The sequence below is a fragment of the Macaca fascicularis genome, chromosome X (assembly GCF_037993035.2).
Source record: "Macaca fascicularis isolate 582-1 chromosome X, T2T-MFA8v1.1".
Classification (NCBI taxonomy): domain Eukaryota; kingdom Metazoa; phylum Chordata; class Mammalia; order Primates; family Cercopithecidae; genus Macaca; species Macaca fascicularis.
This window is the reverse complement of record NC_088395.1, coordinates 155021150-155042326: the sequence shown is the minus strand read 5'-3', so window position 1 is coordinate 155042326 and position 21177 is coordinate 155021150. Positions and strand designations below refer to the sequence as shown.

The 21177-nt window shown below is 40.6% G+C and overlaps 1 protein-coding gene across 4 annotated transcripts in view; it reads right to left on the bottom strand.

Annotated features, from left to right (window-relative positions):
• The window catches only part of AFF2 (ALF transcription elongation factor 2), a 495327-nt gene that overhangs the window by 16449 nt on the left and 457701 nt on the right, over nucleotides 1-21177 (bottom strand). For all 4 annotated transcript variants that reach the window (XM_045384048.3, XM_005594770.5, XM_015443919.4 and 1 more), the window contains 7 exons: nucleotides 20204-20363; nucleotides 17311-18321; nucleotides 15492-15613; nucleotides 11022-11244; nucleotides 6859-7148; nucleotides 6234-6297; nucleotides 2367-2503 (listed from right to left, as the gene is read on the bottom strand). In XM_045384048.3, coding sequence (XP_045239983.2) covers nucleotides 2367-2503; nucleotides 6234-6297; nucleotides 6859-7148; nucleotides 11022-11244; nucleotides 15492-15613; nucleotides 17311-18321; nucleotides 20204-20363 — 2007 coding nt within the window. The remainder of the gene's footprint in view (nucleotides 1-2366; nucleotides 2504-6233; nucleotides 6298-6858; nucleotides 7149-11021; nucleotides 11245-15491; nucleotides 15614-17310; nucleotides 18322-20203; nucleotides 20364-21177) is intronic.

The window sequence follows — 21177 nt, the reverse complement described above, 5'->3', positions numbered from 1 at the left end:
TGTTTTCTTAAAAGAAAATAAGAAAGAAGAATATGCAGAGAGGGAAAACACCCATAACCTCACTCACTTATTACAGCTATGATTTCATTTCCTTTCCAGTTTGGTTCAGATGCATATACAAACTTTTCATGATCATAATTGTAGTGTGCATGTTATTCTGCAGCTTGATTTTATTTTAACATCATATTATAAATATATTTTGTGTGGCTTCATAGTCTCTGTCATTGTTGTATTTCAATCGCTGCAAAGTATTATGTTGAGTGTCTACTATGTAATTACTTTTCTATTATTATTTGGTGTGCTTCCAATTGTGTGCTATTATATATAATGTCAAATTGAACATCATACCGATTACTTGTTCTAGTCTTTACAATTGTTTTCTTCAGGAGAGAAAACTCAGATTTCCACAGTTAAAGTACTGGATCAAAAGATATGAATACTCATTTGTATGGCTTTTCCTACACAATGCCAAATTGCCCTCAATTTACAATAATCAGTTTCCATTCCCATCAGCTGCATAGGACAGGTCTCGTTCACTGCTAGGCCTTCTTTTGCTGTAGTTTTAAATGCTAGATATTAACATTGTTACGTTTTCTTGTTAATTTAAAAAGTGACTTTTTAAATTTGCATTTTTGAATGAATAGAGAGCATGAATTGTCCCTGTGTTTGTTCACTAATGTTTCCCTTCAGTTTTGAATCCTTATAATTTTTGCCAGTATGTTCATCTTGTGTATCTTTGAAAATCACAGGTAGTTTTGACTAGACACTGAGCAATCAATTTCTTCTTGAAAGCTACAGAATGGTGGTGGTGCCTTTCACAGTATATAAAGTAAGTCAAGGAGAAGTACTTGACACTTTTCTCGGTGCCTACATTTCAGAGCAGTGCAAAGAGAAAGAAGGCTGATTGGCTCAGCAGGCAAGGCTAGAGCTGCCCTTATAATCACTCTACTTTTGTGGCTCTAACTAAACTTCTGATTCTATGTCAGCAGAGTTGCTTTTATTTAAAAAAAAAAAAAAAAGTTCTTTTTATCTTTTGGAATGTGTCACTGGGAAAATATTCACACTAAATCTGTCCAATGTTTGTGTGAAGATTTAGGTACAAATATCCTCAGATTTGTAACAGTTAATGCAGATACAAGCAAGATACTATAAACCAGTCCTGGCATGATTGATTAATCAAGCCAGATGGAACTGGACATAAGGACTTTTCAGGTAAAAAACTGCTTACTTAATCAATCAAAAGTGATTATTTAGTCCATCTAGTGAACGATGGTGCTTATTCACTATTCAGGGGTGGATTAAATTATTGTACAAATATCTGCAAATCACTGGATAACACCAGAATGGATTATTTCTTCTTCTACCTCTTCTTCCTCTTCTTCTATGAATTTTTTGATAACCCAGAATTTCTACACCACCAAGACCAACAGCCAGAAAATTTCATTTAAAATATAAATGGGCCGGGCGCAGTGGCTCAAGCCTGTAACCCCAGCACTTTGGGAGGCCGAGACGGGCGGATCACGAGGTCAGGAGATCAAGACCATCCTGGCTAACACGGTGAAACCCCATCTCTACTAAAAAATACAAAAAAACTAGCCGGGCGAGGTGGCGGGTGCCTGTAGTCCCAGCTACTCGGGAGGCTGAGGCAGGAGAATGGCGTAAACCCGGGAGGCGGAGCTTGCAGTGAGCTGAGATCCGGCCACTGCACTCCAGCCTGGGCGACAGAGCCAGACTCCCTCTCAAAAAAAAAAAAAAATAAAATAAAATAAAATAAAATAAAATATAAATGAAACCAATAATGTGTGCAGTTAATATCCCCTCTCCTATTCTCATCCTCTCATCTGTACTGCCAGCCCCTACTACCACCTCATCTATTTCCCTAATTCCAGACGCATAGAAAGTCTACTCCACACCTGCAGCCTTAAACAACAACTCCAAGTTGGAACAGGGCCCCTCCCTTTTTAATAACCAAGATAAAAATTCTTAGAAAACATGGTTTGTAATAGAAATCCTGAGAGCACCATTTTTTTGAATTATAAAACTGCACCTTTGAAAAGACAAGTCAATGCTAAATGGTAAAATGATTATACTTATTTCTACCCACTACATTTCCATTTTAATGTTACGAATATTGAAAATTATAACACTCACATTATAACTTCTGGAGGAGATAATTTATAAAATCAGTGTCCATCAATTATAAATTTTCCATGATATTAATAAAATAGCAAGAACTAATTATGATGACTTCTAAGAGGATGGCTTGGCCAAATTATTAATAAGTGGAAATGATAAATTTTTAAAAACATAGCTTCTAATTCTAGCTGAAATGAGTGTAGGAAGATGATTGCAGAAAGGCCATTCACCTGAGGAGCTCCACAGTCTCAGAGTACATGGTGTACGGGGACTTTGCTTCCAGAGGGTCGCGTTCCATGGCATTGCCACATTCAGTGAAGGACAGGGCGGCATCAGCATAATTCACAGCTTTGCCAAATTTCTCGAACTGAAACAGGAAGATGACTCGTCAAGATGATACTCTCTGTTTTCTCCTTCATATAAAAGAGTGGTTTGAAACGGGGGTAGTTTTGCCCCCTTCCCACAAGGAACATTTGGCAATGTCTGGAGACACTTTCAGTTGTCACCCCTGGGGAGAGGGGGCATCTGGCGAATAGGGACCAGGAATGCTTATAAACTTCTGCAATGCCCAAAACAGCTCCCACAATAGAGAATGAGCTGGCCCAAAATGTCAGCAGTGCCCAGGCTAAGAAACCCTGATACAGAAGACAATGTATGAATTGGTCTTAACAATGAAGTTACCGGCTTAAGGTTCTATCGTCATGACACCAAAGCTAGCTGAGAAGAGAAAAATGCAGGCAGGGTGTCATATGTAGTTTCTGGCATTGTTGTTGCTGTTATTGTTATCTTTTTGCTGGACCTGATCCAAATCATTGCCTCAACTAGTTTCTATTCATGAAATTTACTAAACTATCCAGTCATTGTAGTGTCCTATAGACAGTACTTGCAACTAAGGGCTGCTTTTTATAAGTCTCATGGACAATGAACACATACATTTTTGCTTTAGAACTCTTTGTGAGCACATCAACTTCACTCTCAGGAGAAGAATAACAAATTGATGCTATTGTCATGAAAAATGGGAAGCTGTAGTATGACTGTTGACAATAATCACATCACTTTCATTGTAAATGATAGTTTGAAATAGTGTGTCAAAAAGCCAAAAAATATAGTACTACTAAATATTTTAGTTTAGTAAAATTTTATTGCAAAGGTTTTAGCCCTGATAATGGTCATGATTAAACTGACTTAGACATACTGATTTCTTTTTTATGTGTAATGAATATTATATATGACACTTTTATAGTGAGTATTTTATAACAGGATTTAACATTTTCAATTTTTGATAGCAGGATGTAAGAATTCCACTAATATGGTATTTTATGTAAAAGAAGGAATATAATGCAGATTTAGCTATTTTAATTTTCTTGTATACCTTTTATCAAAATATTTTCTCTGCAACTGTGAAAGTTTCAATTTTCAAAATGGCAGAGTAGCTGTCTCTAGTAAAGGATTAAGTACAACCATAAAATGATTAGCTACAAGTCCTGCAGAATCTCTTATTGTAAATGACTTTTTACAATAAATGTTCTTCAGCTTTTATGAGCTGCAGGAATTCTGTGGTTTTCTTTCTGTAAGTTACTGTGGAGAAATACCGGTTTCAATAAAATTCAAGCTGATTTCGTGAAAACTTGTATACATATATGCAAACCAGGTCCTTTCTCTTTTGCCTTACAAGATAATTTCCTTAGGTCATCTGGCTCCACTGGCTCTTCCATTTGGAAATTGTTCTTAGATCCTGATTTCTGAAAGTGACTTTTCATTCATAACCCAATAGCTGGAGAGATCTGTGAAGATCACCTAGCCTAAAGCCCTTCCTCCCTAGGAGTAGCTGATGTCCAGACAGAAAATTACATGACCATAGTGCCAATTAATAGCCAAGTTATGCCCCACCCCTGGGACTGTTTCCCCATCCATAAAATGAGTGGCTTAAACTATAAGGGTGCTTCCCAGGCTAATATACACATAAGGCTAGCAAAAATATCATTCCTCTAAGTGTTCCTCAACCTTTTTTTTCAATATCACCCCCCTACCACCAAGAAATTTTTAAGATACCATCAGCCCTCTTTATCTGTGGGTTCTGCATCCATGGATTTAACCAATCTTAAATCAAAAATATTCCGAAAAAAATGAATGGCTCCATTTGCACTGAACATATACAGACTTTTTCTTGTCATCATTCCCTAAATAACTCATTATAACAACTCTTAACATAGCATTGCATTGTATTAGATACTATAAATAATCTAGAGATGATTTACTGTATATTAGAGGACGTGAACGGATTATATGCAAATTGCCATTTTATATCAGAGACTTGAGCATCTGAAGATTTTGGTGTCCGAGGGGGTCCTGGAACCAATCCTCTATAGATACAGAGGGATCACTGTATTTTTTCACGTACCCCCAATGAAATTTTAATACAAAAAATATACTTATTCTCTCTTTATGCCCTGTGGCCCCTTGGAGGGTCACACCCCATTGCAATAACTAAAACTTTTTCACCCCATCTCCAAAACCAATTTTTGCCCCCATAGGGGCAGTGTCTCCCCAATTGGGAATGCACATTCTAAATGGATTACGCCAAATGTGATCCCTTGAAAGACATATATATAAACACAACCTTGGAATGTAGAGTGTTATTAGTTCATAATTATATGTGTATATGTCTGCAGCACTGATTTTTCTCAGTTCCTCAAACATTTCATTTACATGGTCTCCTGTGTACATCCCAGTCTTCATCAGCTCATGTAACAGCTTGTCAAAGGAACATGTGTATGCTCCCTAACCCCAATTTCGACAGATGGCAAACCCTAGGAGCACTTGAGTGCTCTGTAGTGCCATAGAGTTGAGGACATTTAGAGAAAACCTCTGGTCTTTGAGGCAGCAGCATTGCCATCCAGTGCCTTTCAAATCTCTCATCACCTATACAATGGTCACAGGTACAGTTTGTCCTGGCATCTCCAATGGAGTTAGCACCCAGCCTGCCTTGTCATTTTTGTCTGCAGGAGCAGGGAAAATTGTTTCTAAGGAACAATTTACACCACAGAAAGGTTACCTGCAGACACTAAGCAATTTGTACCACAGCAGGGAAATGACAGAAAGTAGGGAAAAGGCAGATGTAAGGACCATGGACAGTTGATGTTGGCCACATACTAGTCATGGTATTTCATCACAGCATTCCCAATATAAAACACTACTGGGACAACTAAGTCCTAGCGGGACACAATGCAATGTTTGAGGATGCTATTTTTTAACCCAATGGGGTTTAGTCAAAGTGAGAAGCCTGAATTTAGGGCCTTCCCTAGGACAGTGGTTCTCAAATATCTGCACTTGGGAATCTCCTGGGGAGCTTTAATACTTATTCCTGGGTCCCAGTCCCAGAAATTCTTATTTCATTGGTCCGGGATATGGGGTAGGCATCAGAGTTATTCTAAAGCTTCCCATGTGATGTGTGGTTGAGACCCACTGTTAGGAGCCTCAACCAAATCAAACAACTCAAAATGTTGAGCTTATCACTGATCTAGGTGGCTAAAACATTTGGAGGCAGCTGGGTAAAATATCTTGAGAAATCCAGATGACAGCATTTCTTTTCTCTGCTTGGGACCCCAGCCTAATTGAGGGGCTCACTCTGAAAACATGTCATCAAATGCAGCAAGGAGCTGAGTTTTTCCTCAGGCCTAGTTTTCCCAAAGCCAATTTTTGAGGCCATTTAGACAGCTCTAAACAACTCTCACATTCTCACATGACTTCTGGCTTACTGGACCCAAAAAGCGCATCATTTCCAGGGAAGTTTCATAAGTCATTTCAAATTCACTTGAAAGATAATGACTATGGTATATGCCATTGAGCTTCTGAAGTTGGGGCAAAGGGAAGAATAGTGGGAAAACAAATGACATGATAACCAAGCCCTGAGAACTTTGGGAATTACAGAGCTAAGTAATTTACCAGCTCAAATTTCCCCGTGTCAGGGCAGCAATGTGTTGACAGGCAGGTGTGGGCTGTGCTACTGAAAATTTGTTTGGAAACGTGCTTTCTTTATTTGCTTTTGAAACATAAATCCTTAATGGGAACAAAGCAATGAGAAAAAGGGAACCTACCAGTGCATCAGCTTTGTGCTTCAGCTTCTTAGCTTCTTGCATGTAATAATCAGCATTGTGAACCCTAAATAAACAAAACAAGCTCTTTCAGAAACCAATGCTTCATCTTTTCATTAAAAGACTGAATCATCAAACCTTTTCTGCTATAAATTTATTCCCATATAATGCCTTGAAAAAGGCAGACTAATGCTGTCATTCATATCATAACCAACCTTGAAATAATACTGTAAATGAAATCTGAAGTACATAATGGCCCATTAGGATAAATAACCACATCCTCCAACCCCAACCATTACAGTTGTCCAAACAGATCAAACAAAACCTGGCTATAAATCTGTGTGTTGGTTATATGTGAGGACATGGATAGGAAAGGACAAAACAACCTGCCTTTGCACCTGCCTTTGGAACAGTAACAATGCTGCATAATTAAAATGGGACAAAAACATTTCTTGGTGGGGACAGAGTGGTGAGTGTGTATGCAGCGGGTGGGGTGTACTTTTAAGGGTATAGGATTTGATGCTGAGGTCTTATTTGGGGTGACACATGCATAGCACTAGAAAAGCCATGCTACCCCCATCCCCCATTCACTACTCCAAACTGTCCATGATAATCAGGAACAACATACGAGTCATCAAAAGTGAGCTTGGGTCTCCGGACATTAGTGCTGCTGCTGGATAGAAGGGGCAGAGCTGCCCAGGATGTCATCTCCAGGTGACTGCTATCCATGAGGCCAGTAGTGATGGTAGAGGTGATGGTGGAAATGGTAGTGGTAGTAGTTGTGGTGGTGGCCGTGGCGGTGGCAGTAGCTGTGACAGTGGTGGTGACAATGGCAGTAGCAGTGACAGTAGCAGTGGCAATAGCAGTATTGGTGACAGTGACGGTGGCAGAGGATGCCTTTTTTGGAGTGTCTCCCTCCTGGGAAAAAGGAGTACAAATAGTTTCCATTAGGTCCAGCTTTTTAAAACATCTTGTCATAAATGCTTTGAATGTCAAGCACGTTAAGAAAGAAGGTAAAAAAAAAAAAAAAAGAAAAAAAGAAAAAGAAAAAGACAAAGACAAAGAAACCAATGCACACAGCTCGGATAAATAGGTGACCCTGGATATTTTATGAACACCATGAATCACCAGCTTTTATTCTATGATGACACCAAACATCAAGATAATCGGGTGCTGCGATTACATAGCTCCACCATCCCATTAAGACAGCCACGGCAAAGGTCTAAATCCAGTGGTAAATGTGAGGGAGAAGGGAAGGAAGAATATAGAGAGGAGAGAGGAGGAGGGAGGGAGAAAGGAAGAGATGCATGGACAAAGAGAGGGAGAGATAGAGATATTAAATAAATCCCTTGACCCCGATGTGGGTATTTTTGATAAGGGAACCAACCCAGAAGCTTTCTCTAGGGTAAGTAACGTCCTCAGGTCACTCTGCAAAATACCAGATACAGTCCAGCAAAATACCAGGAAATTGTACTCTAATCATCCCTGCCCTGGCTAAACTGAGGTTGAATCAGCCCTTTTGTTCATGTGAGGCGCTTGATTGGTTTCTAGCTAAGTGAAATGTGAGTGTGTCTCTATTTTGTTTTGAAATCTTGGGATGGTGAAGCCTCATTTCTACCAGGTCCAAAATCAAATGGGTAAAATACTTACAAGGGCTTTGCTTTGAACTGTCATTGCTATAGAGAGGATGGAGAAAGGAGGTGGTAAGATTTGTAATTATGTGACAGTGTAGTATCACAAGACCACCTGCTGTGTTCAAGTGGCCTCCCGCCCCCAGCAACTGTAGGACTCTCCTGACTGTTCTCTCTCTGACCATACTTCCCACGGTGCCTCCTCTTCCTTCTGCTCTTCTGAATTGGTATCTCTCTAAGGTTGGTGTTCCCCAAAGTTCACTCTGCAGATCTCTTCTTTCTTGATATGATCTGTCAATCTTGTGTGTTATTGGCACAGATTCAACAATAAGTAGGTAACACCCAAATGGAAACCTCAATCTTACCCAATCTCCAAAGCTCCAGCCTACAGTGATCATCTTAGGACAATTCCACCAACATGGCCATTAGCACCTCAAATTTTTGGCAAACCAAATCACTAATCAAACCAGTTTTCTGTTTCTGTTAATGGCAGGATGGTCTTCCCTGTCATCAAAGCTGAATTTCTCGATGTCAATAGAGTTTCCAAACTGAGTTTGGCACAATTACACAGGGAACTGCAGTAGTATCTGGGCTAGGGACACTGAAACTGGCAAGGTAGAGACTCCCCACCTTTCCTTGCATCTGAGCTGCTCTGCTTTAATCAGCTTTATATATTGAAGTTCCATAAATTATTCCATTTTGAACAATGATAATGCTCCTAAAACTTTTTGAAAACCACTGCTCTATTTCATCTTTAATTAACAGTTAATTGTAGTTAATTACTCCTATTAATTGTATCTCCCCAATATCTCTCGAATTTGTCCCTTTCTCCCTCAAAGCCTCAAAATGCAGGCCCTCACGGCTTCTCACTGAGACTAACAAAGAGTCTCCTGGCTGGACTCCCAGCCCTTGAGTTAGCTTCTGCCTCCACCCTCATTCTGCTGTCTGCTAGCTTGAGCTTCCTGAACAAATTTTCTAGCATCTCCCTGCCCTGCACTCAAATACAAACTCAAGGCTGAAGCTCCTTTGCTGGCACTCAAGGCCCTACCTGATTTGGCTGCAGCTTTCTGTCCAATCTGCGACTGTTCCCTTCCATGAACCTTAGTTTCAACCGAACTGAACATGCCCTTGCTTTTTTCACTTTCCTGATTTGATACATGTGAAGTTTTGGATTTCAAAAAGCCTTCCATTCATTTCTCTCTCTCTTTTTTTTTTTTTTTTTACCACCTTGTGATAATTTATTCAACTTACTATTTTCATTGCATTTTGAAAATTTTAAAATTGTGGTAAAATACACATATAATAAAATTTATCATCTTAACCATTCTTAAGTGTACAGTTCAGTCATGTTAAGTATATTCACACTGTTGTGCAACCAATCTCCAGAACTCTTTCCATCTTGCAAAACTGAAACTCTGTACCCATTAAACAGTATCTCCTCATTTACCCTTTGCCTTAGACCCTTGCAACCCCCATTCTACTTTCTGTCTCTATGAATTTAACTACTCTGCAGAACTCGTGTCAATGGAATCATATGGTCTTGGCCTTTGGTGTCTGGCTTATTTCACTTAGCATAATGTCTTCAAGGTTCATCCATGTTGTAGCATATGACAGGATTTCCTTCCTTTTCCATTTTTGTGGATAGACCACATTTTCTTCATCCACTTCCCTTCATTTTTAAACCCTACTCATCTATTAAGGACCAACTCAGGAAATGCCTCCTCCACCAGGAAAACTGCCTTATGCCTACAGCCAGAAGTGCTTTAATCGTCCTTGGACCATTCAGAGACCTGTCTCTATCCCTGCCCTAAGACACCAATCACCAGCTATTTTACATTCTAGTCCTTTGAGCCCATGTCTCATTGCTCACTTTAGACTGAGAGCTCTTTGAACACTGGAGCCATCTCTGATTTATGATACTGTCCCTCCACCCCACAGCCCAGTGCCCTCAGCGTTTGCTGGGTGCATGCATGCACGTATGCACAGATGTTTCCCATAGTCAACAGGGTCACTTTAAAGACAAAAGCCAAATGTGAAATGTATTTCTTATATTTATGTGGATCTTTTACAGTTGATCCTGGACCTTCTGAATATGAAATAATTATTACCACCTAGATCTCACTGATATAAATGTGCTGAGAACCTATGCATCTGCAAATTGCTATGATGGATACGAAGAAAACAAATATTTTTTACAAACTAAACATTTTAAAGGAAACAGAGCCATAAAAAACTTGTAAGCCAGCTCCATGTCTCCACTGCCACAGTCAGATTGGCCTAGACCAAACAGTTAGGCCAGCCCAAGACAGTGTCATTTGTCTCTATGGCCAAGATGTGTGGCAAGAACCCTGAAACATTATATCCACCACACGTGGCATTTATGTGAGTCCTGGCACATCTGACTGGAAATGGCTGAATTCAGCCATGATCATGTAAGTTATATAGAAATGTCATCTCTCCGTACTTACTCACCCGTTGAGTCAATAAACAGGACTTCATGCCTAAATGGAATAGAGAAGACTCTGCGAGCACAAAATTGCAAACGTTTTTGGAGCTAGAAGAAGCTTTATAGATCATCTAGTCAAATCCACTCATGTTATTATCTCAGAGATGTTTCCTGATTGGCCCAGAGTCATAGAGCAAATTTGTTGCAGTGCTAGCACTATGCAAGTTGAGAGTTAAGTGTCTTAACTCACAGGGTAAGGCAAAAATTATACCACAAAGTCTTCCAGATTTCAAATCATTAATAGAAAGAAAGAATGGCCCAAGAAGAGGCACTGGTTGCTCACTGCTATCAGAGAAGCCTAATGATTTCCCTAAGAAGGATGATATATTTCTAGGAGCAAATATTAATATATTTATCATGTTTACCCAGTAGATTTTAGCCCTTGTGGAAATGACTTTGCAGATTCTTTTAAGCATTATCAGTGTCATAATAACATCTGTAGCATTTATAATACCTAATTATTTGTGACAATATACTAGGCACTATACAAAGAGAAATAATGGAGAGTTTGTGTGTTTGTATACACAGGCCTCTCATACTTTTTCTCTGCATCTTCCTCCCTTCCTCCTGCAACATCCCCAAATGATCAAGTTAGATGAGCTGAGTTAACTTGTTTCTATCCGACAATTACAGTATTTCTTCCAAGATGCTTACATTTACCGATATCCCTTTGAAAGTAGCACAGAATTTGCCTTCAGTTCTCTTAGGTTTGGTAGATGTGATTTGTCCAGTCACAGAGATGCTTTTGTCTTGACTAAAGGGACCATTATTGCCACTGACATTTCTGCGGCGTGGAGGGTCCTCTGGCAGTGGGGAAAGTGGAGGAGGAAATAGTTTCTCTTCCTTTCTTCTATTTGCTCTCCTGGATGAATTATTTCTGTGGAAAACAAAAAGTATAGGGTGTCATAAAGTCTTCTTTTTCTTTATTCTGATTTTCCCCATGATGCTAGTACTGTCAGCTGAAGTCATATTTTAATTGCTATCCCTCTAACTACAGTGAAGAGTATATATAAAAATGCATATAGACATGGATATAGATATCTATATAAATACAGATATCTCTCTATATAAATATAGATATATGTATACATATGTATCCAAGAATAAATTCATGTCTTTGCAGCAGAACTCCATGACAAATGTAAATGTCTAATGGAGTGTGCTACAGTAGGATATTTTCAACTTTTCAAGATTACTGTTAATTAGATTTTTATGGAAAATACAATGAAGACTTTAATCCCATCATTTTCCAGGATGGTTCCTACTTATTTTGCCCTAGGACTTAACTGCACAATCATGCAATAAATGGCACAATAAACAATCAGTGGAAGAATATTTTCTTAAGAAACATTATGCTTATGCATTACTTAGAAATAAATAATGCACTAAATAGTTTTGTGACATGCAATGCAAATTGTATATACAGAATGTTCTACTCCAACACCAAGCATAATGAGCCTCTGACCTTAAATTGTTATACTGAAGTACTGATGTACTCCACTTTACAAAACTCCATTTAAAAATATTATTCCGTCATATTCACATTAGACATCTGCAATTTTAAAAGTACTCCCGTGCTTTCAAACTGATTTATCTGCCCATTAAATGGGCACCATCAAATAGTCTGAGACTTCAAATAAAACAGAACAAGTGAAACCTTATGCTAGCTGCTTAACATGGTAATTGGGTCATGGATTTTCATTTTAGTTACTGTCTTAGACTAATCAATGAAGATTACTTGAATTTTAATCTTTTCTTAGACAACTAATATTGTACTGTGCAGCTATTTACTTTTCATGATTATTGACTACATTTTCAATAGCAAATTAAGTCAACAAGAATTTATGTTTTCCTCTTGGTCAATTTCAGTCAGTGTCTAGAAATATAGATTTACAATATCTCAAAACAACAAATCAAAGATGAACAAGCATTCAAGTGGTCTGATTCCCTGAAATAGAAGTCAATGCAGACCCCTTGGCCCACTTCCACTGTGTTGCACAAATTTGCCAGTTGTAATATGTGTCATCTTCTCCATCTTTTGTTTCATAAATGTGGCCCTATGTTAATTTTTATTGTGTAGTGAAACTGAAAAAACACAACTGTTTCTGTCATTACCTCAATTGATTAAAATTAATTAAAAATAATTTCCAATGGATTTTAAAAATTGCTTTGACATGTATAACCATTTTAAAATACTAGTGATGCCTGATTAAAATGATGGTGAATATATGGATCAAGATTCTTGTCCATGAGGAAGCTCCACAAATAGCAGATCACATTAAGTGTAATAATTACAAAGGCACCAGGCCTTTGGGAATTTATATGTGTGGATGTCAAGCATGGCTGTGGCATCTACAGGAGGTGAATGGTGGCTCATTAGCTGTAACTACTCCCCCACTACTTGAGCTGCCTGAGAAGAAACTGGGGGCTGCAAGGGAAAGAGCTACTTCTGAGAGGCAGTTACTTTGCCATTGGCAACTACAGTCATGTAATGCCTGCCTGTCTGCCACTAAACCAACCAGTGGGAATTCATTGCATTCTGTACAGTGAGCACCCGTGACCTGGCCCTTTTACATCTGCCTGGTCATGATCTGGAACCATGGGGTCTTTAAAGACTTCTTTGGTGAAAGACACCCAGAGAGCATTTTCTAGAGACCACTCAGTCATTGTTACGACTTCCAATTACAAAAACAGCTTTTACGTCTTTGGGTACCTCTTCCAATAGGCCAGAGGAGAACAGTAGAGAAAAGAAGAGCATCACCACCTGCACTCAATTCTTAGAGGGTCTGCTGAAGGTACCAGCTCTAAAAAAGAAGGGGAGGTCCAGGAGAGTCCTTCTGTTGAAGTATGGAGAACTATAGCTGTCATAGTCTGGTGTGGAATCTTTGTTAGGTTTAGAATAGTCATTTAGAAAAGTGAATGTTGTCTCCCATTTTGTTTGAAAGGTTAATAAGGCACAAAGGAGCAAAGCTTGAGGAGAGGATTCCCAGGAGGAGACCGCTAAGAGGTCAGTCATTGCTTTATTCTTCCTCAACTCCAGAAAGTTTTCCAGAGAAAACTCATCTGTTTGATGGGCATAAGAAACTGATTGAGGCTCTTTCTGAACAATAAATGCTACAAGGGAAACACTGCTTTCCTACCTACTAGAAAAGCAGAGACATTGTAAAGATAGTGGATTAAAGACACCATTTGGTGTAAGGAACATGGCTGTGCTACAGTCAAGCAGGCATAGGGCAGCAGGCATAGGCTGAAGTAAACAGCCTAGATGACTCAGTGGATTGGGGCACAAGCACACAGTCCCACGTCTTATATAATCATAGCCATGAAGACGTAACATAGAGAAGCTCACCACCTGGCTCTCAGCCACTATTGTTTGTGTAATGTATAAATGTAACACTCACCCTGTGGAGGAGCTGCTGAATAAAGCTATGTCTCATTTACCTGCTGTCTCTTTGAGTGTTCTTCCAGCTCCCTGCCCCACATCCACACACTCGCCTCAGACCTCAGCTGGGGCTGGACCCCAACCCTGAGCATGACATTCGGTAAGAACCAACTCAAATGACTAGATCTTTATGTAATACTTGGTCATCTCTCTTTTATAAGATGGGGAAAGTGACAGGCCACTGGGTCACCTAGAGAATGTAGCAGTGGGGACTGAAGGTTGTGGCAAGGCTGGATGGCCCAAATTGGTCCAAGCCTGGAAACTGAGGAAGCAGTGCCACCACAGCTATGCCATTTTAGTACTTCTTCCTTGCAAACAGTGGAGGAGGGCTCTGGAATGACCATGCCTGACCATCAGGGGAGCATGTCTCCTCACATGCCTGGTCTACCCTGAGGTGAAGGGGTCAGGTTGCTCCACTGGAAGGGTCTCTAGTTCTGAGAACTTCAAGTATGTATGTGAAGGGATGTTTCAGAGCAAAGTTATATCAGAGAATACAGACGCACCTCACCAATAACTACTGATCCTCAGGGAGAGAGCAGCCCAGGACCCAAATCTCCTTATTAGTTAAACCAGATCTAGTGGTAATTGATCTTTTCTTTCCTTTCATCTCAAAACAACAAAGATCCAGACAAATGTAAGCTGATAACTTATTTCCGACATCTTATCTGTAGCAGATTGATGCCATATCACTGATGTTAAACTGTAATCTGTGAAATCAATTGTTAGCAGCAGTTAGCCAGATTGCCTCTCTGCTCTGGGCTGCTAATAAGCTCCAAAACTGGGCTTTGATGGAAGTAATCTCTAACGTTGAATGAATTTATGGCAATAATTACTCAGACAGAATGGTTCAAGTAGCTGACATGATTGTTAGTTAAGTGATATTTATAAGACAGAAATAACTTGGTCACAATGCTTGGCAGAAACAGAAGGCAGGACTTCTCTGAAGAAGACTCAAGCTGTTTGAGTGAGGAGGTGCCAGGAGGCCTCCTGATGGACTCTGGAATCTTCCACACAGAGAGAGAAGGAAAAAGGGGTGCCAGATCCTTGGAATGACATGTTTGGGGAGGCCAGAGAGATGAGCTCTCTGGGAGTGGCCCTCGTCCTGGGACGGCTCTGTGTCAGGAAAAGCCGGCATTTTATGTTTTCATTCCCTTGGCTTCTGTGGAATTCCGGACATAGCTACTGGTCCTCAAGATTCATATCAATGTTAAGTAATGACATCAAAGAGGAAGCAGCTGCCTCATTCTGTCAAGATCAAAGAGTTGCTTTTCCAGGGAAATTGGCTAATCACCATCAGAACTGAACGTTGGGTAGAAGCAAGTGATCTGGTGAAAGTGATAGGGCTTCTCTTGACGCTTCTTGTTAATTTATTTACTTCCTTTTACCCTTCACTGAGTGCTAAAAGTTCATTTTGACTAATTTTAGTGATAAATCTGAATTACAGTAAAGAAATGTTGCTAAAAGCTCATGGAGTCACCCCAATTCTGGCAGCCTATGTTCTACTCCTCATCACACCCTTGTTAGACCAGTGGCCAGGGACAGCTGTCAGGCCTTGACTGAGAGACTCCTGTTTTTTACCTTAAAGTATTCTGGGGTAGGATCCCCCAAACAGGTTCAATCAGGATTTCTTAGGAGTCTGAACAATCATACCAAGCCATCATATAGAGACAGGGCAAACTCACTCTCTAGTGTTGGGAGGCTTGTGGGGTGGGGCTGGTGAGATGCAAGGGGGGAGCAAGCAGATAGTTGTGGCCTCCTCCAGGCGCTGCTTCTTCTCAGGGATCTTCTCTGCAACTTCTGTTGGCTTTGACAAGGAAAAAATACACAGAGCTTGAAATGCATGGCACCATTCAGACAACCATATTTTATACACTAAAAACATGAGCAAGATACATAGTTCGCTTTTATTTTAACTTCTAGATTAGGTAGGAGAGTTAAATGTGCACCTTTGATCAGACAGAAAAGCAATCAACTTACCTAGCCTAGTCCTACCAAGAAGTTGGCATTTGGGAGAGTGGAACTGTGTGATCTGAACCTCTGTGTAAAGACTGACTGGCATGAGAATCTCACGACAAAAGTAAAGAGAATCTATTAAATTTTGGACACTTCTCCCATCAACAATGCCCCCACAAATGAGTAGTTTGGAAACTAATATTGTAACTTGAATGTAACATAAATCCTGTCCAAGCAGCATGGGGATCATGGCTGACATGTAAAGACTGCTTACACAATGAGCACCATGCAAGGAAATGAACCACATTCAAAGCACACCTTTGGACTTTTGCATGTGCTGTTTTGAAGGTACATTGTCAGCTGTCAATCATCACTAAGTGTGGAGAATCAGTGGTAGGGCAAAGATCTTTGACTTCTTGGTCCCTATTTTGGAATATAGGTTGAGTAGCCATTATCCAGAATAGTTGGGACCAGAAGTGTTTCAGATTTTGAATATTTTTGAATTTTGGAATATTTGCATTAAACTTACCAGTTGAGCATCTCAAATTCAAAAATCCAAAATCTGAAAATGCTCCAATGAACATTTATTTTTCCTGAGTGTCATGTCAGTGCTCAAAATGTTTCAGATTTGGAGCATTTTGGATTTTGGATTTTCAGATTTGGGATGCTCAAACTGTACTCTCATTAGGTATGTTGGTATGCAACTCAGAGAGAATACCCTCTGTTTTGGAACTTGTAAAGTCAATCTGAATGATGACTGCAATCATTCTTGCAGCATCCTAGTCAGTAGGATGGCCTGGCCACAGTGGGGGCTGCAGCTCAATGAGGAATCTTAAGTCTTTCCTGGAAAGGGACAGAATAAATGAAGAAAGGACTGAGAACCAACCTCCTTTCTAGCCACTGTGACAGCACTGGGACAGAAATAAGATTACCTGAATATCATCATGAGATAACATCACTCTTAAAAAATCCTACCCTGAGATGTGGAGATACAACAGAATGAGCGTATTGGATACCAAACCATTTCTCTAGACGTAGTTCAAATGAAAAGGGCCACTCTGGATTTCACCTTATGAGTATACTTTATAGCCTTGGAATTCAGCTCTAAACTCCTGCAGGTAAGATTTTCCCAAGTCAAGCCTACCACATAGGTCAGTGATCCCAGCAGGCTGGGCAGAACATGTGGTTGGTAGGACCCAGGAGGCTCAGAGTATAACTAGGCTGTGGAGATGCTAATGTTTGTCCAGAGAAATGAAGAAGCCCCAGAAGATGCATTTGGACATTGAGGGCACTTGCGTATTTTTCTTTCCTATGCATCCTAAGTCCTCATATGCCATAATGGACACTCTTGCCACTGGCTACAGATCATTCCTAGTTTTTCCTCTCTAGTCATGTCAAATACTGCATTTCCCACAGAAAGCATCATCACCTTTACCAAAATCTGCAATGCATTGCCATTGGCTTCCTTGAAAATGAGGCTCAAGATCAAGTTAGACAACAAACAGACACTGCTCACAAGCACTTGGCAGGCCACTTTGGACCGCTTACCTTGTGCTTACGCTTGCCCTTAGGGGCTGGTTTCTCCACAGCTGTGACAGCTGTCTGACGCTTGGGTTTTGTGGCAGTCTCCTTGTGGTCTGGCTTGGCAGGTGCTGCATGGAGTGAGTTGTGGCCAGGTACTCTAGAGAGTAAGTCAAGGTCAATCTTCACCCAGAGGTTTTTCAGGTTCTCATGATCTCGCAGAGGGGACAGCATTTCAGTTTGCATGACAGGAATGGGTGAAAATGTTGGCTCTTCATTACTGATGGATAAGTTGTTGTTGCTGCCACTGCTACTCATTAAGGTGCTGAGGGTCAGACTGGCACCACAAATTTCCTTGGATTTGGCAGTATTACCTCCAGAAATAATGCACGGAGGCAGGACTTTGATTTGCAGGGTCTCTTCCTGATCTGTGTTGGAGTCAGATGTAGATGAATCTGTTTCAATGAATTCCCGAGACTTTGGCACAATCTTGCCAGGCCCTCGGTACTTCTTCTTCTCGGTAGCCAAGGGCATGTTAGGTCTTGGTTCTTTCCTAGGGGCTGGTTTGTGGGCAGTGGCTTTGCTGCGGCCTCTTGGTGGGTCAGGAAGCTCCACGCTTTCTTTTTCTTTGGGAGTGCTGCTGGTAATGTTTGGTTTGGGCCAGGTAAACTCGTCAATGCTGGTGTTCTTCTCAACCTTTTTGGGCTGTTTTTTCCCAATTGTCCTTTGAGCCACTGTCTCACTAGTTGTTGACAACTTATGCTTCAAAGCCTTTGTTTCTGGAATTTTCTGAGTGGGCCGTGGACGGACTTTCTCCCTAATGAGGCTGAGGAGAGGCCTTTCTTTGGGTTCAGCTGGGACCTGACTGGCATTCGTCTTCACTTTCATCTGGACTTCCATTGGTTGGATGATTGGAGGAGGCAGAGAAATAGTCTCCATGGGTGTTTCATTTTGGCTACAAATAAAAGACTTGTTCTGGGATGTCACTTTGTTAAGCCATTTATCCAGTTGCCACTTGTTGGTTGAGGGTGGTTCAGGCTGCAGATTGAGAAACAGCAGCAAGAATGATTTTTACACTTGGGAAGGATTCAAGAGAACCCTCAGTACAGAGACTACTACTAAAAGCCTTGGATGTCAAGTGACTGTTCACACATATACAAATACACACACTCATACACACACACCTGCACACACCCACTATCCATAATATTCAAATGACCTAAATAGCCAGATACAAACCAGCTGCAGTCTAGTTATTTAAACTCATTTCTACTCCTTCTCTGAAAATATTCTCTACTTTGGCCAGAAAGAAAAGAATTATTCACAGAGAGATGTTCTAGTCGGTTGGCAGGGATGCCAATGAGGGAAACCTATTTCCAAAATCCTTTATGGGAATCATCAGTCAACCTCTCACCAGGAGGCAGAGGTAATAGTCTCCGATCCTGAAAGGAACATAAGCGCACCTCAGGTATAATTCAAAAGGAAACGCTTTCCAGCTGCCAAAGTGCCAGTGCCTTCTACGTGATGCTGTCATTCCCTGCAAACAGATTAGGCCTTTTGTATTTTTACTGAAGGACAAAAAGAGTTTACTTCCAAAAAATAGAAACCACTGAGCTTTCTTTGGTGTATGGGCAATAACCAATTTATAGGGACATGCATGCAGACATTAGCATCCACTAAACCATGGCAACGATGTGTACTATTCGGGTCCTTGATTCCTAACTCTGAGTTCTGCCAGCTGAAAAAAGAGTCATCATTTTTATTACAAGAGCTCTTCTTTTGAAAGCCATCAGCTGAGGCTTATGGTACCAGCCAATAGAGGGTGACAGAATTAAAAACACTTGAGTAGTTGTGATAGCAACCTGCACAAGACAATGGCAGGCAAGGGTTGTGGAAGTTGTATCGGCTGCCATTGTGGGCAGCAGAGTTCTCGGGTTGAGAACATCAGCTCTGGATACACATAGACTGGGGTTTTCAGTCCTGGCTCTACCACTGTCTATCTGTGAGATCTTGGGAAAGTTCTTTTTAACCTCCTAGAACTTTATTCTCTCATCTATAAAACAAAGATAATAATAAGTACTCTGTAAGGTTGTCATGAGGATGATATGAGACAATGCAAGTCAAGAGCTCAGCACAGTACCTGACACACGCATGGTCCATGTTCAACAGGTATTTCTATTATTAATAGCAATAATTCATTATTGTCTCCTATTTTTCTTTTCTGATTATTGAAAAACAAGTGTATGGAGATCCGGGGGTTGAGGGTGGAATTTACTTGCTGTAACCAAATGCAGGCTCAGGGAAATTGAGTAGCTATCCTGGACTCAGAGTGGATGTGAAGCAAATTCTTTTATTTCAAAATTATTATTTTCGTATTTCATGGAGCTGTGTTAAATGTCTTGGTGAATTATTATCAAACACACTTGAAGGATACATATTAAAATAAAGAACATATAACATTTAAATAATCATTTTACCTTTAAGGAAAGCCATACTTCTTGAGTCTTACTTGCCAAGTGGCAATTCACACTTTAATCACTTTAATCTAGAGTAAGGGTTAGTGTCCCCAAGGCCAGAATTGGATCTTGACTGGCTTCATTGGTTCTCTCAGAAGACAAGCTGCTAGTCTATTCATTACTATGCTAGTTTTACTATGCTAAGAGTAGCTAAGTGAGTCACACAGCAAATCAGTCACACAGCAAAACATGTATGCATGTTAGGACTATGTGAATATATGGTTTTTAAGAATGCTGTTAAACATCTGGATACTTTTCTGAAGTGGTTATTGTGCTGAATTAATTATTGTGCTGAAAGTGTGAGAGTGTGTGTGTGTGTGTGTGTGTGTGTGTGTGTGTGTGTGTTGAGGGTGCTGCCTCCAGGACAGGCAGATCATGGTTAGGGCTCTGGCACCTTTACTCACCTCTGGAGTGGCCACACGAGGTGCCTCATTAGATTCGCTGTCAGTGGTGCTACTTTCAGTGTCTGAATCTGACTCAGAGCTGCTCTCCGATTCACTGGAGCTGCCAGAACCCCCACTGGTTTGCACTGCAGGTGGGGGCTGGGGAGTGGCCAAGGGTGGGCTGAAAGAAAAACAACATAATTCATTGCCTCATTTACTCTCAAATCAGATGGAAAACAGCCCAGTTCAGCAGAAGGGCCTATGATCCATGAATTACCGGCAGAGTGGGGTTTACCATCCCCATTTTACAGATAGGAAATGTGAGGCTTAGGAGGTCCAGTGACTGGCCCAAGTTGAAAAGTTTGAAGAGAACCAGGCCTATGTGTATCCAAGTTCCTTGGCTTTCCATCACACTGCCTTGTCTTCCAGAAAACCTTGCCACCCTCACTCAACATAAAAACCTTAAGCCAAGTTTGCATGCCTTCTGGATGCGGATATAGATGTAGTGCCTTAGATGTTGAACTGTCCCTTTTTTTTCAGGTAAGATAATTTTTCATTTTTTGTTGCCCCCTTGTTCAATACCCCACAGGTTCATCAAGAGGCTCTGATCTTAGTGAAACATATGGTATATAGTTCTATTACCAAGAAGGAGTGAGTTCAATTTTAATTAGAGGAAACTGAGGTTCAGAAAGAGGGTGGAGCTGGTCTCTGCCTCCCAGCTAGTTGGAGAGCCAAGACTAGCACCTAGCACCCTGGCCCCCCAGCTGCCTCAAAGGACACTAGTTGTGCTGAGCGTATTCATTGCTGAGGGCCTGGTGCTCAGCCTCAAAGTGACTAGAGTTGGTCCTCAATTTCTGTCTGTTGGGTGTATGAATAAGGGAATGTGACAACACACTCCTAGGCCTCCTCCACCATAAGTTTTATAACCTCCTTGTAACTCTTACAAGGAGGTGTGATCATAAGAGACCAATCAGCTGTAATGATTAATTTTAAGT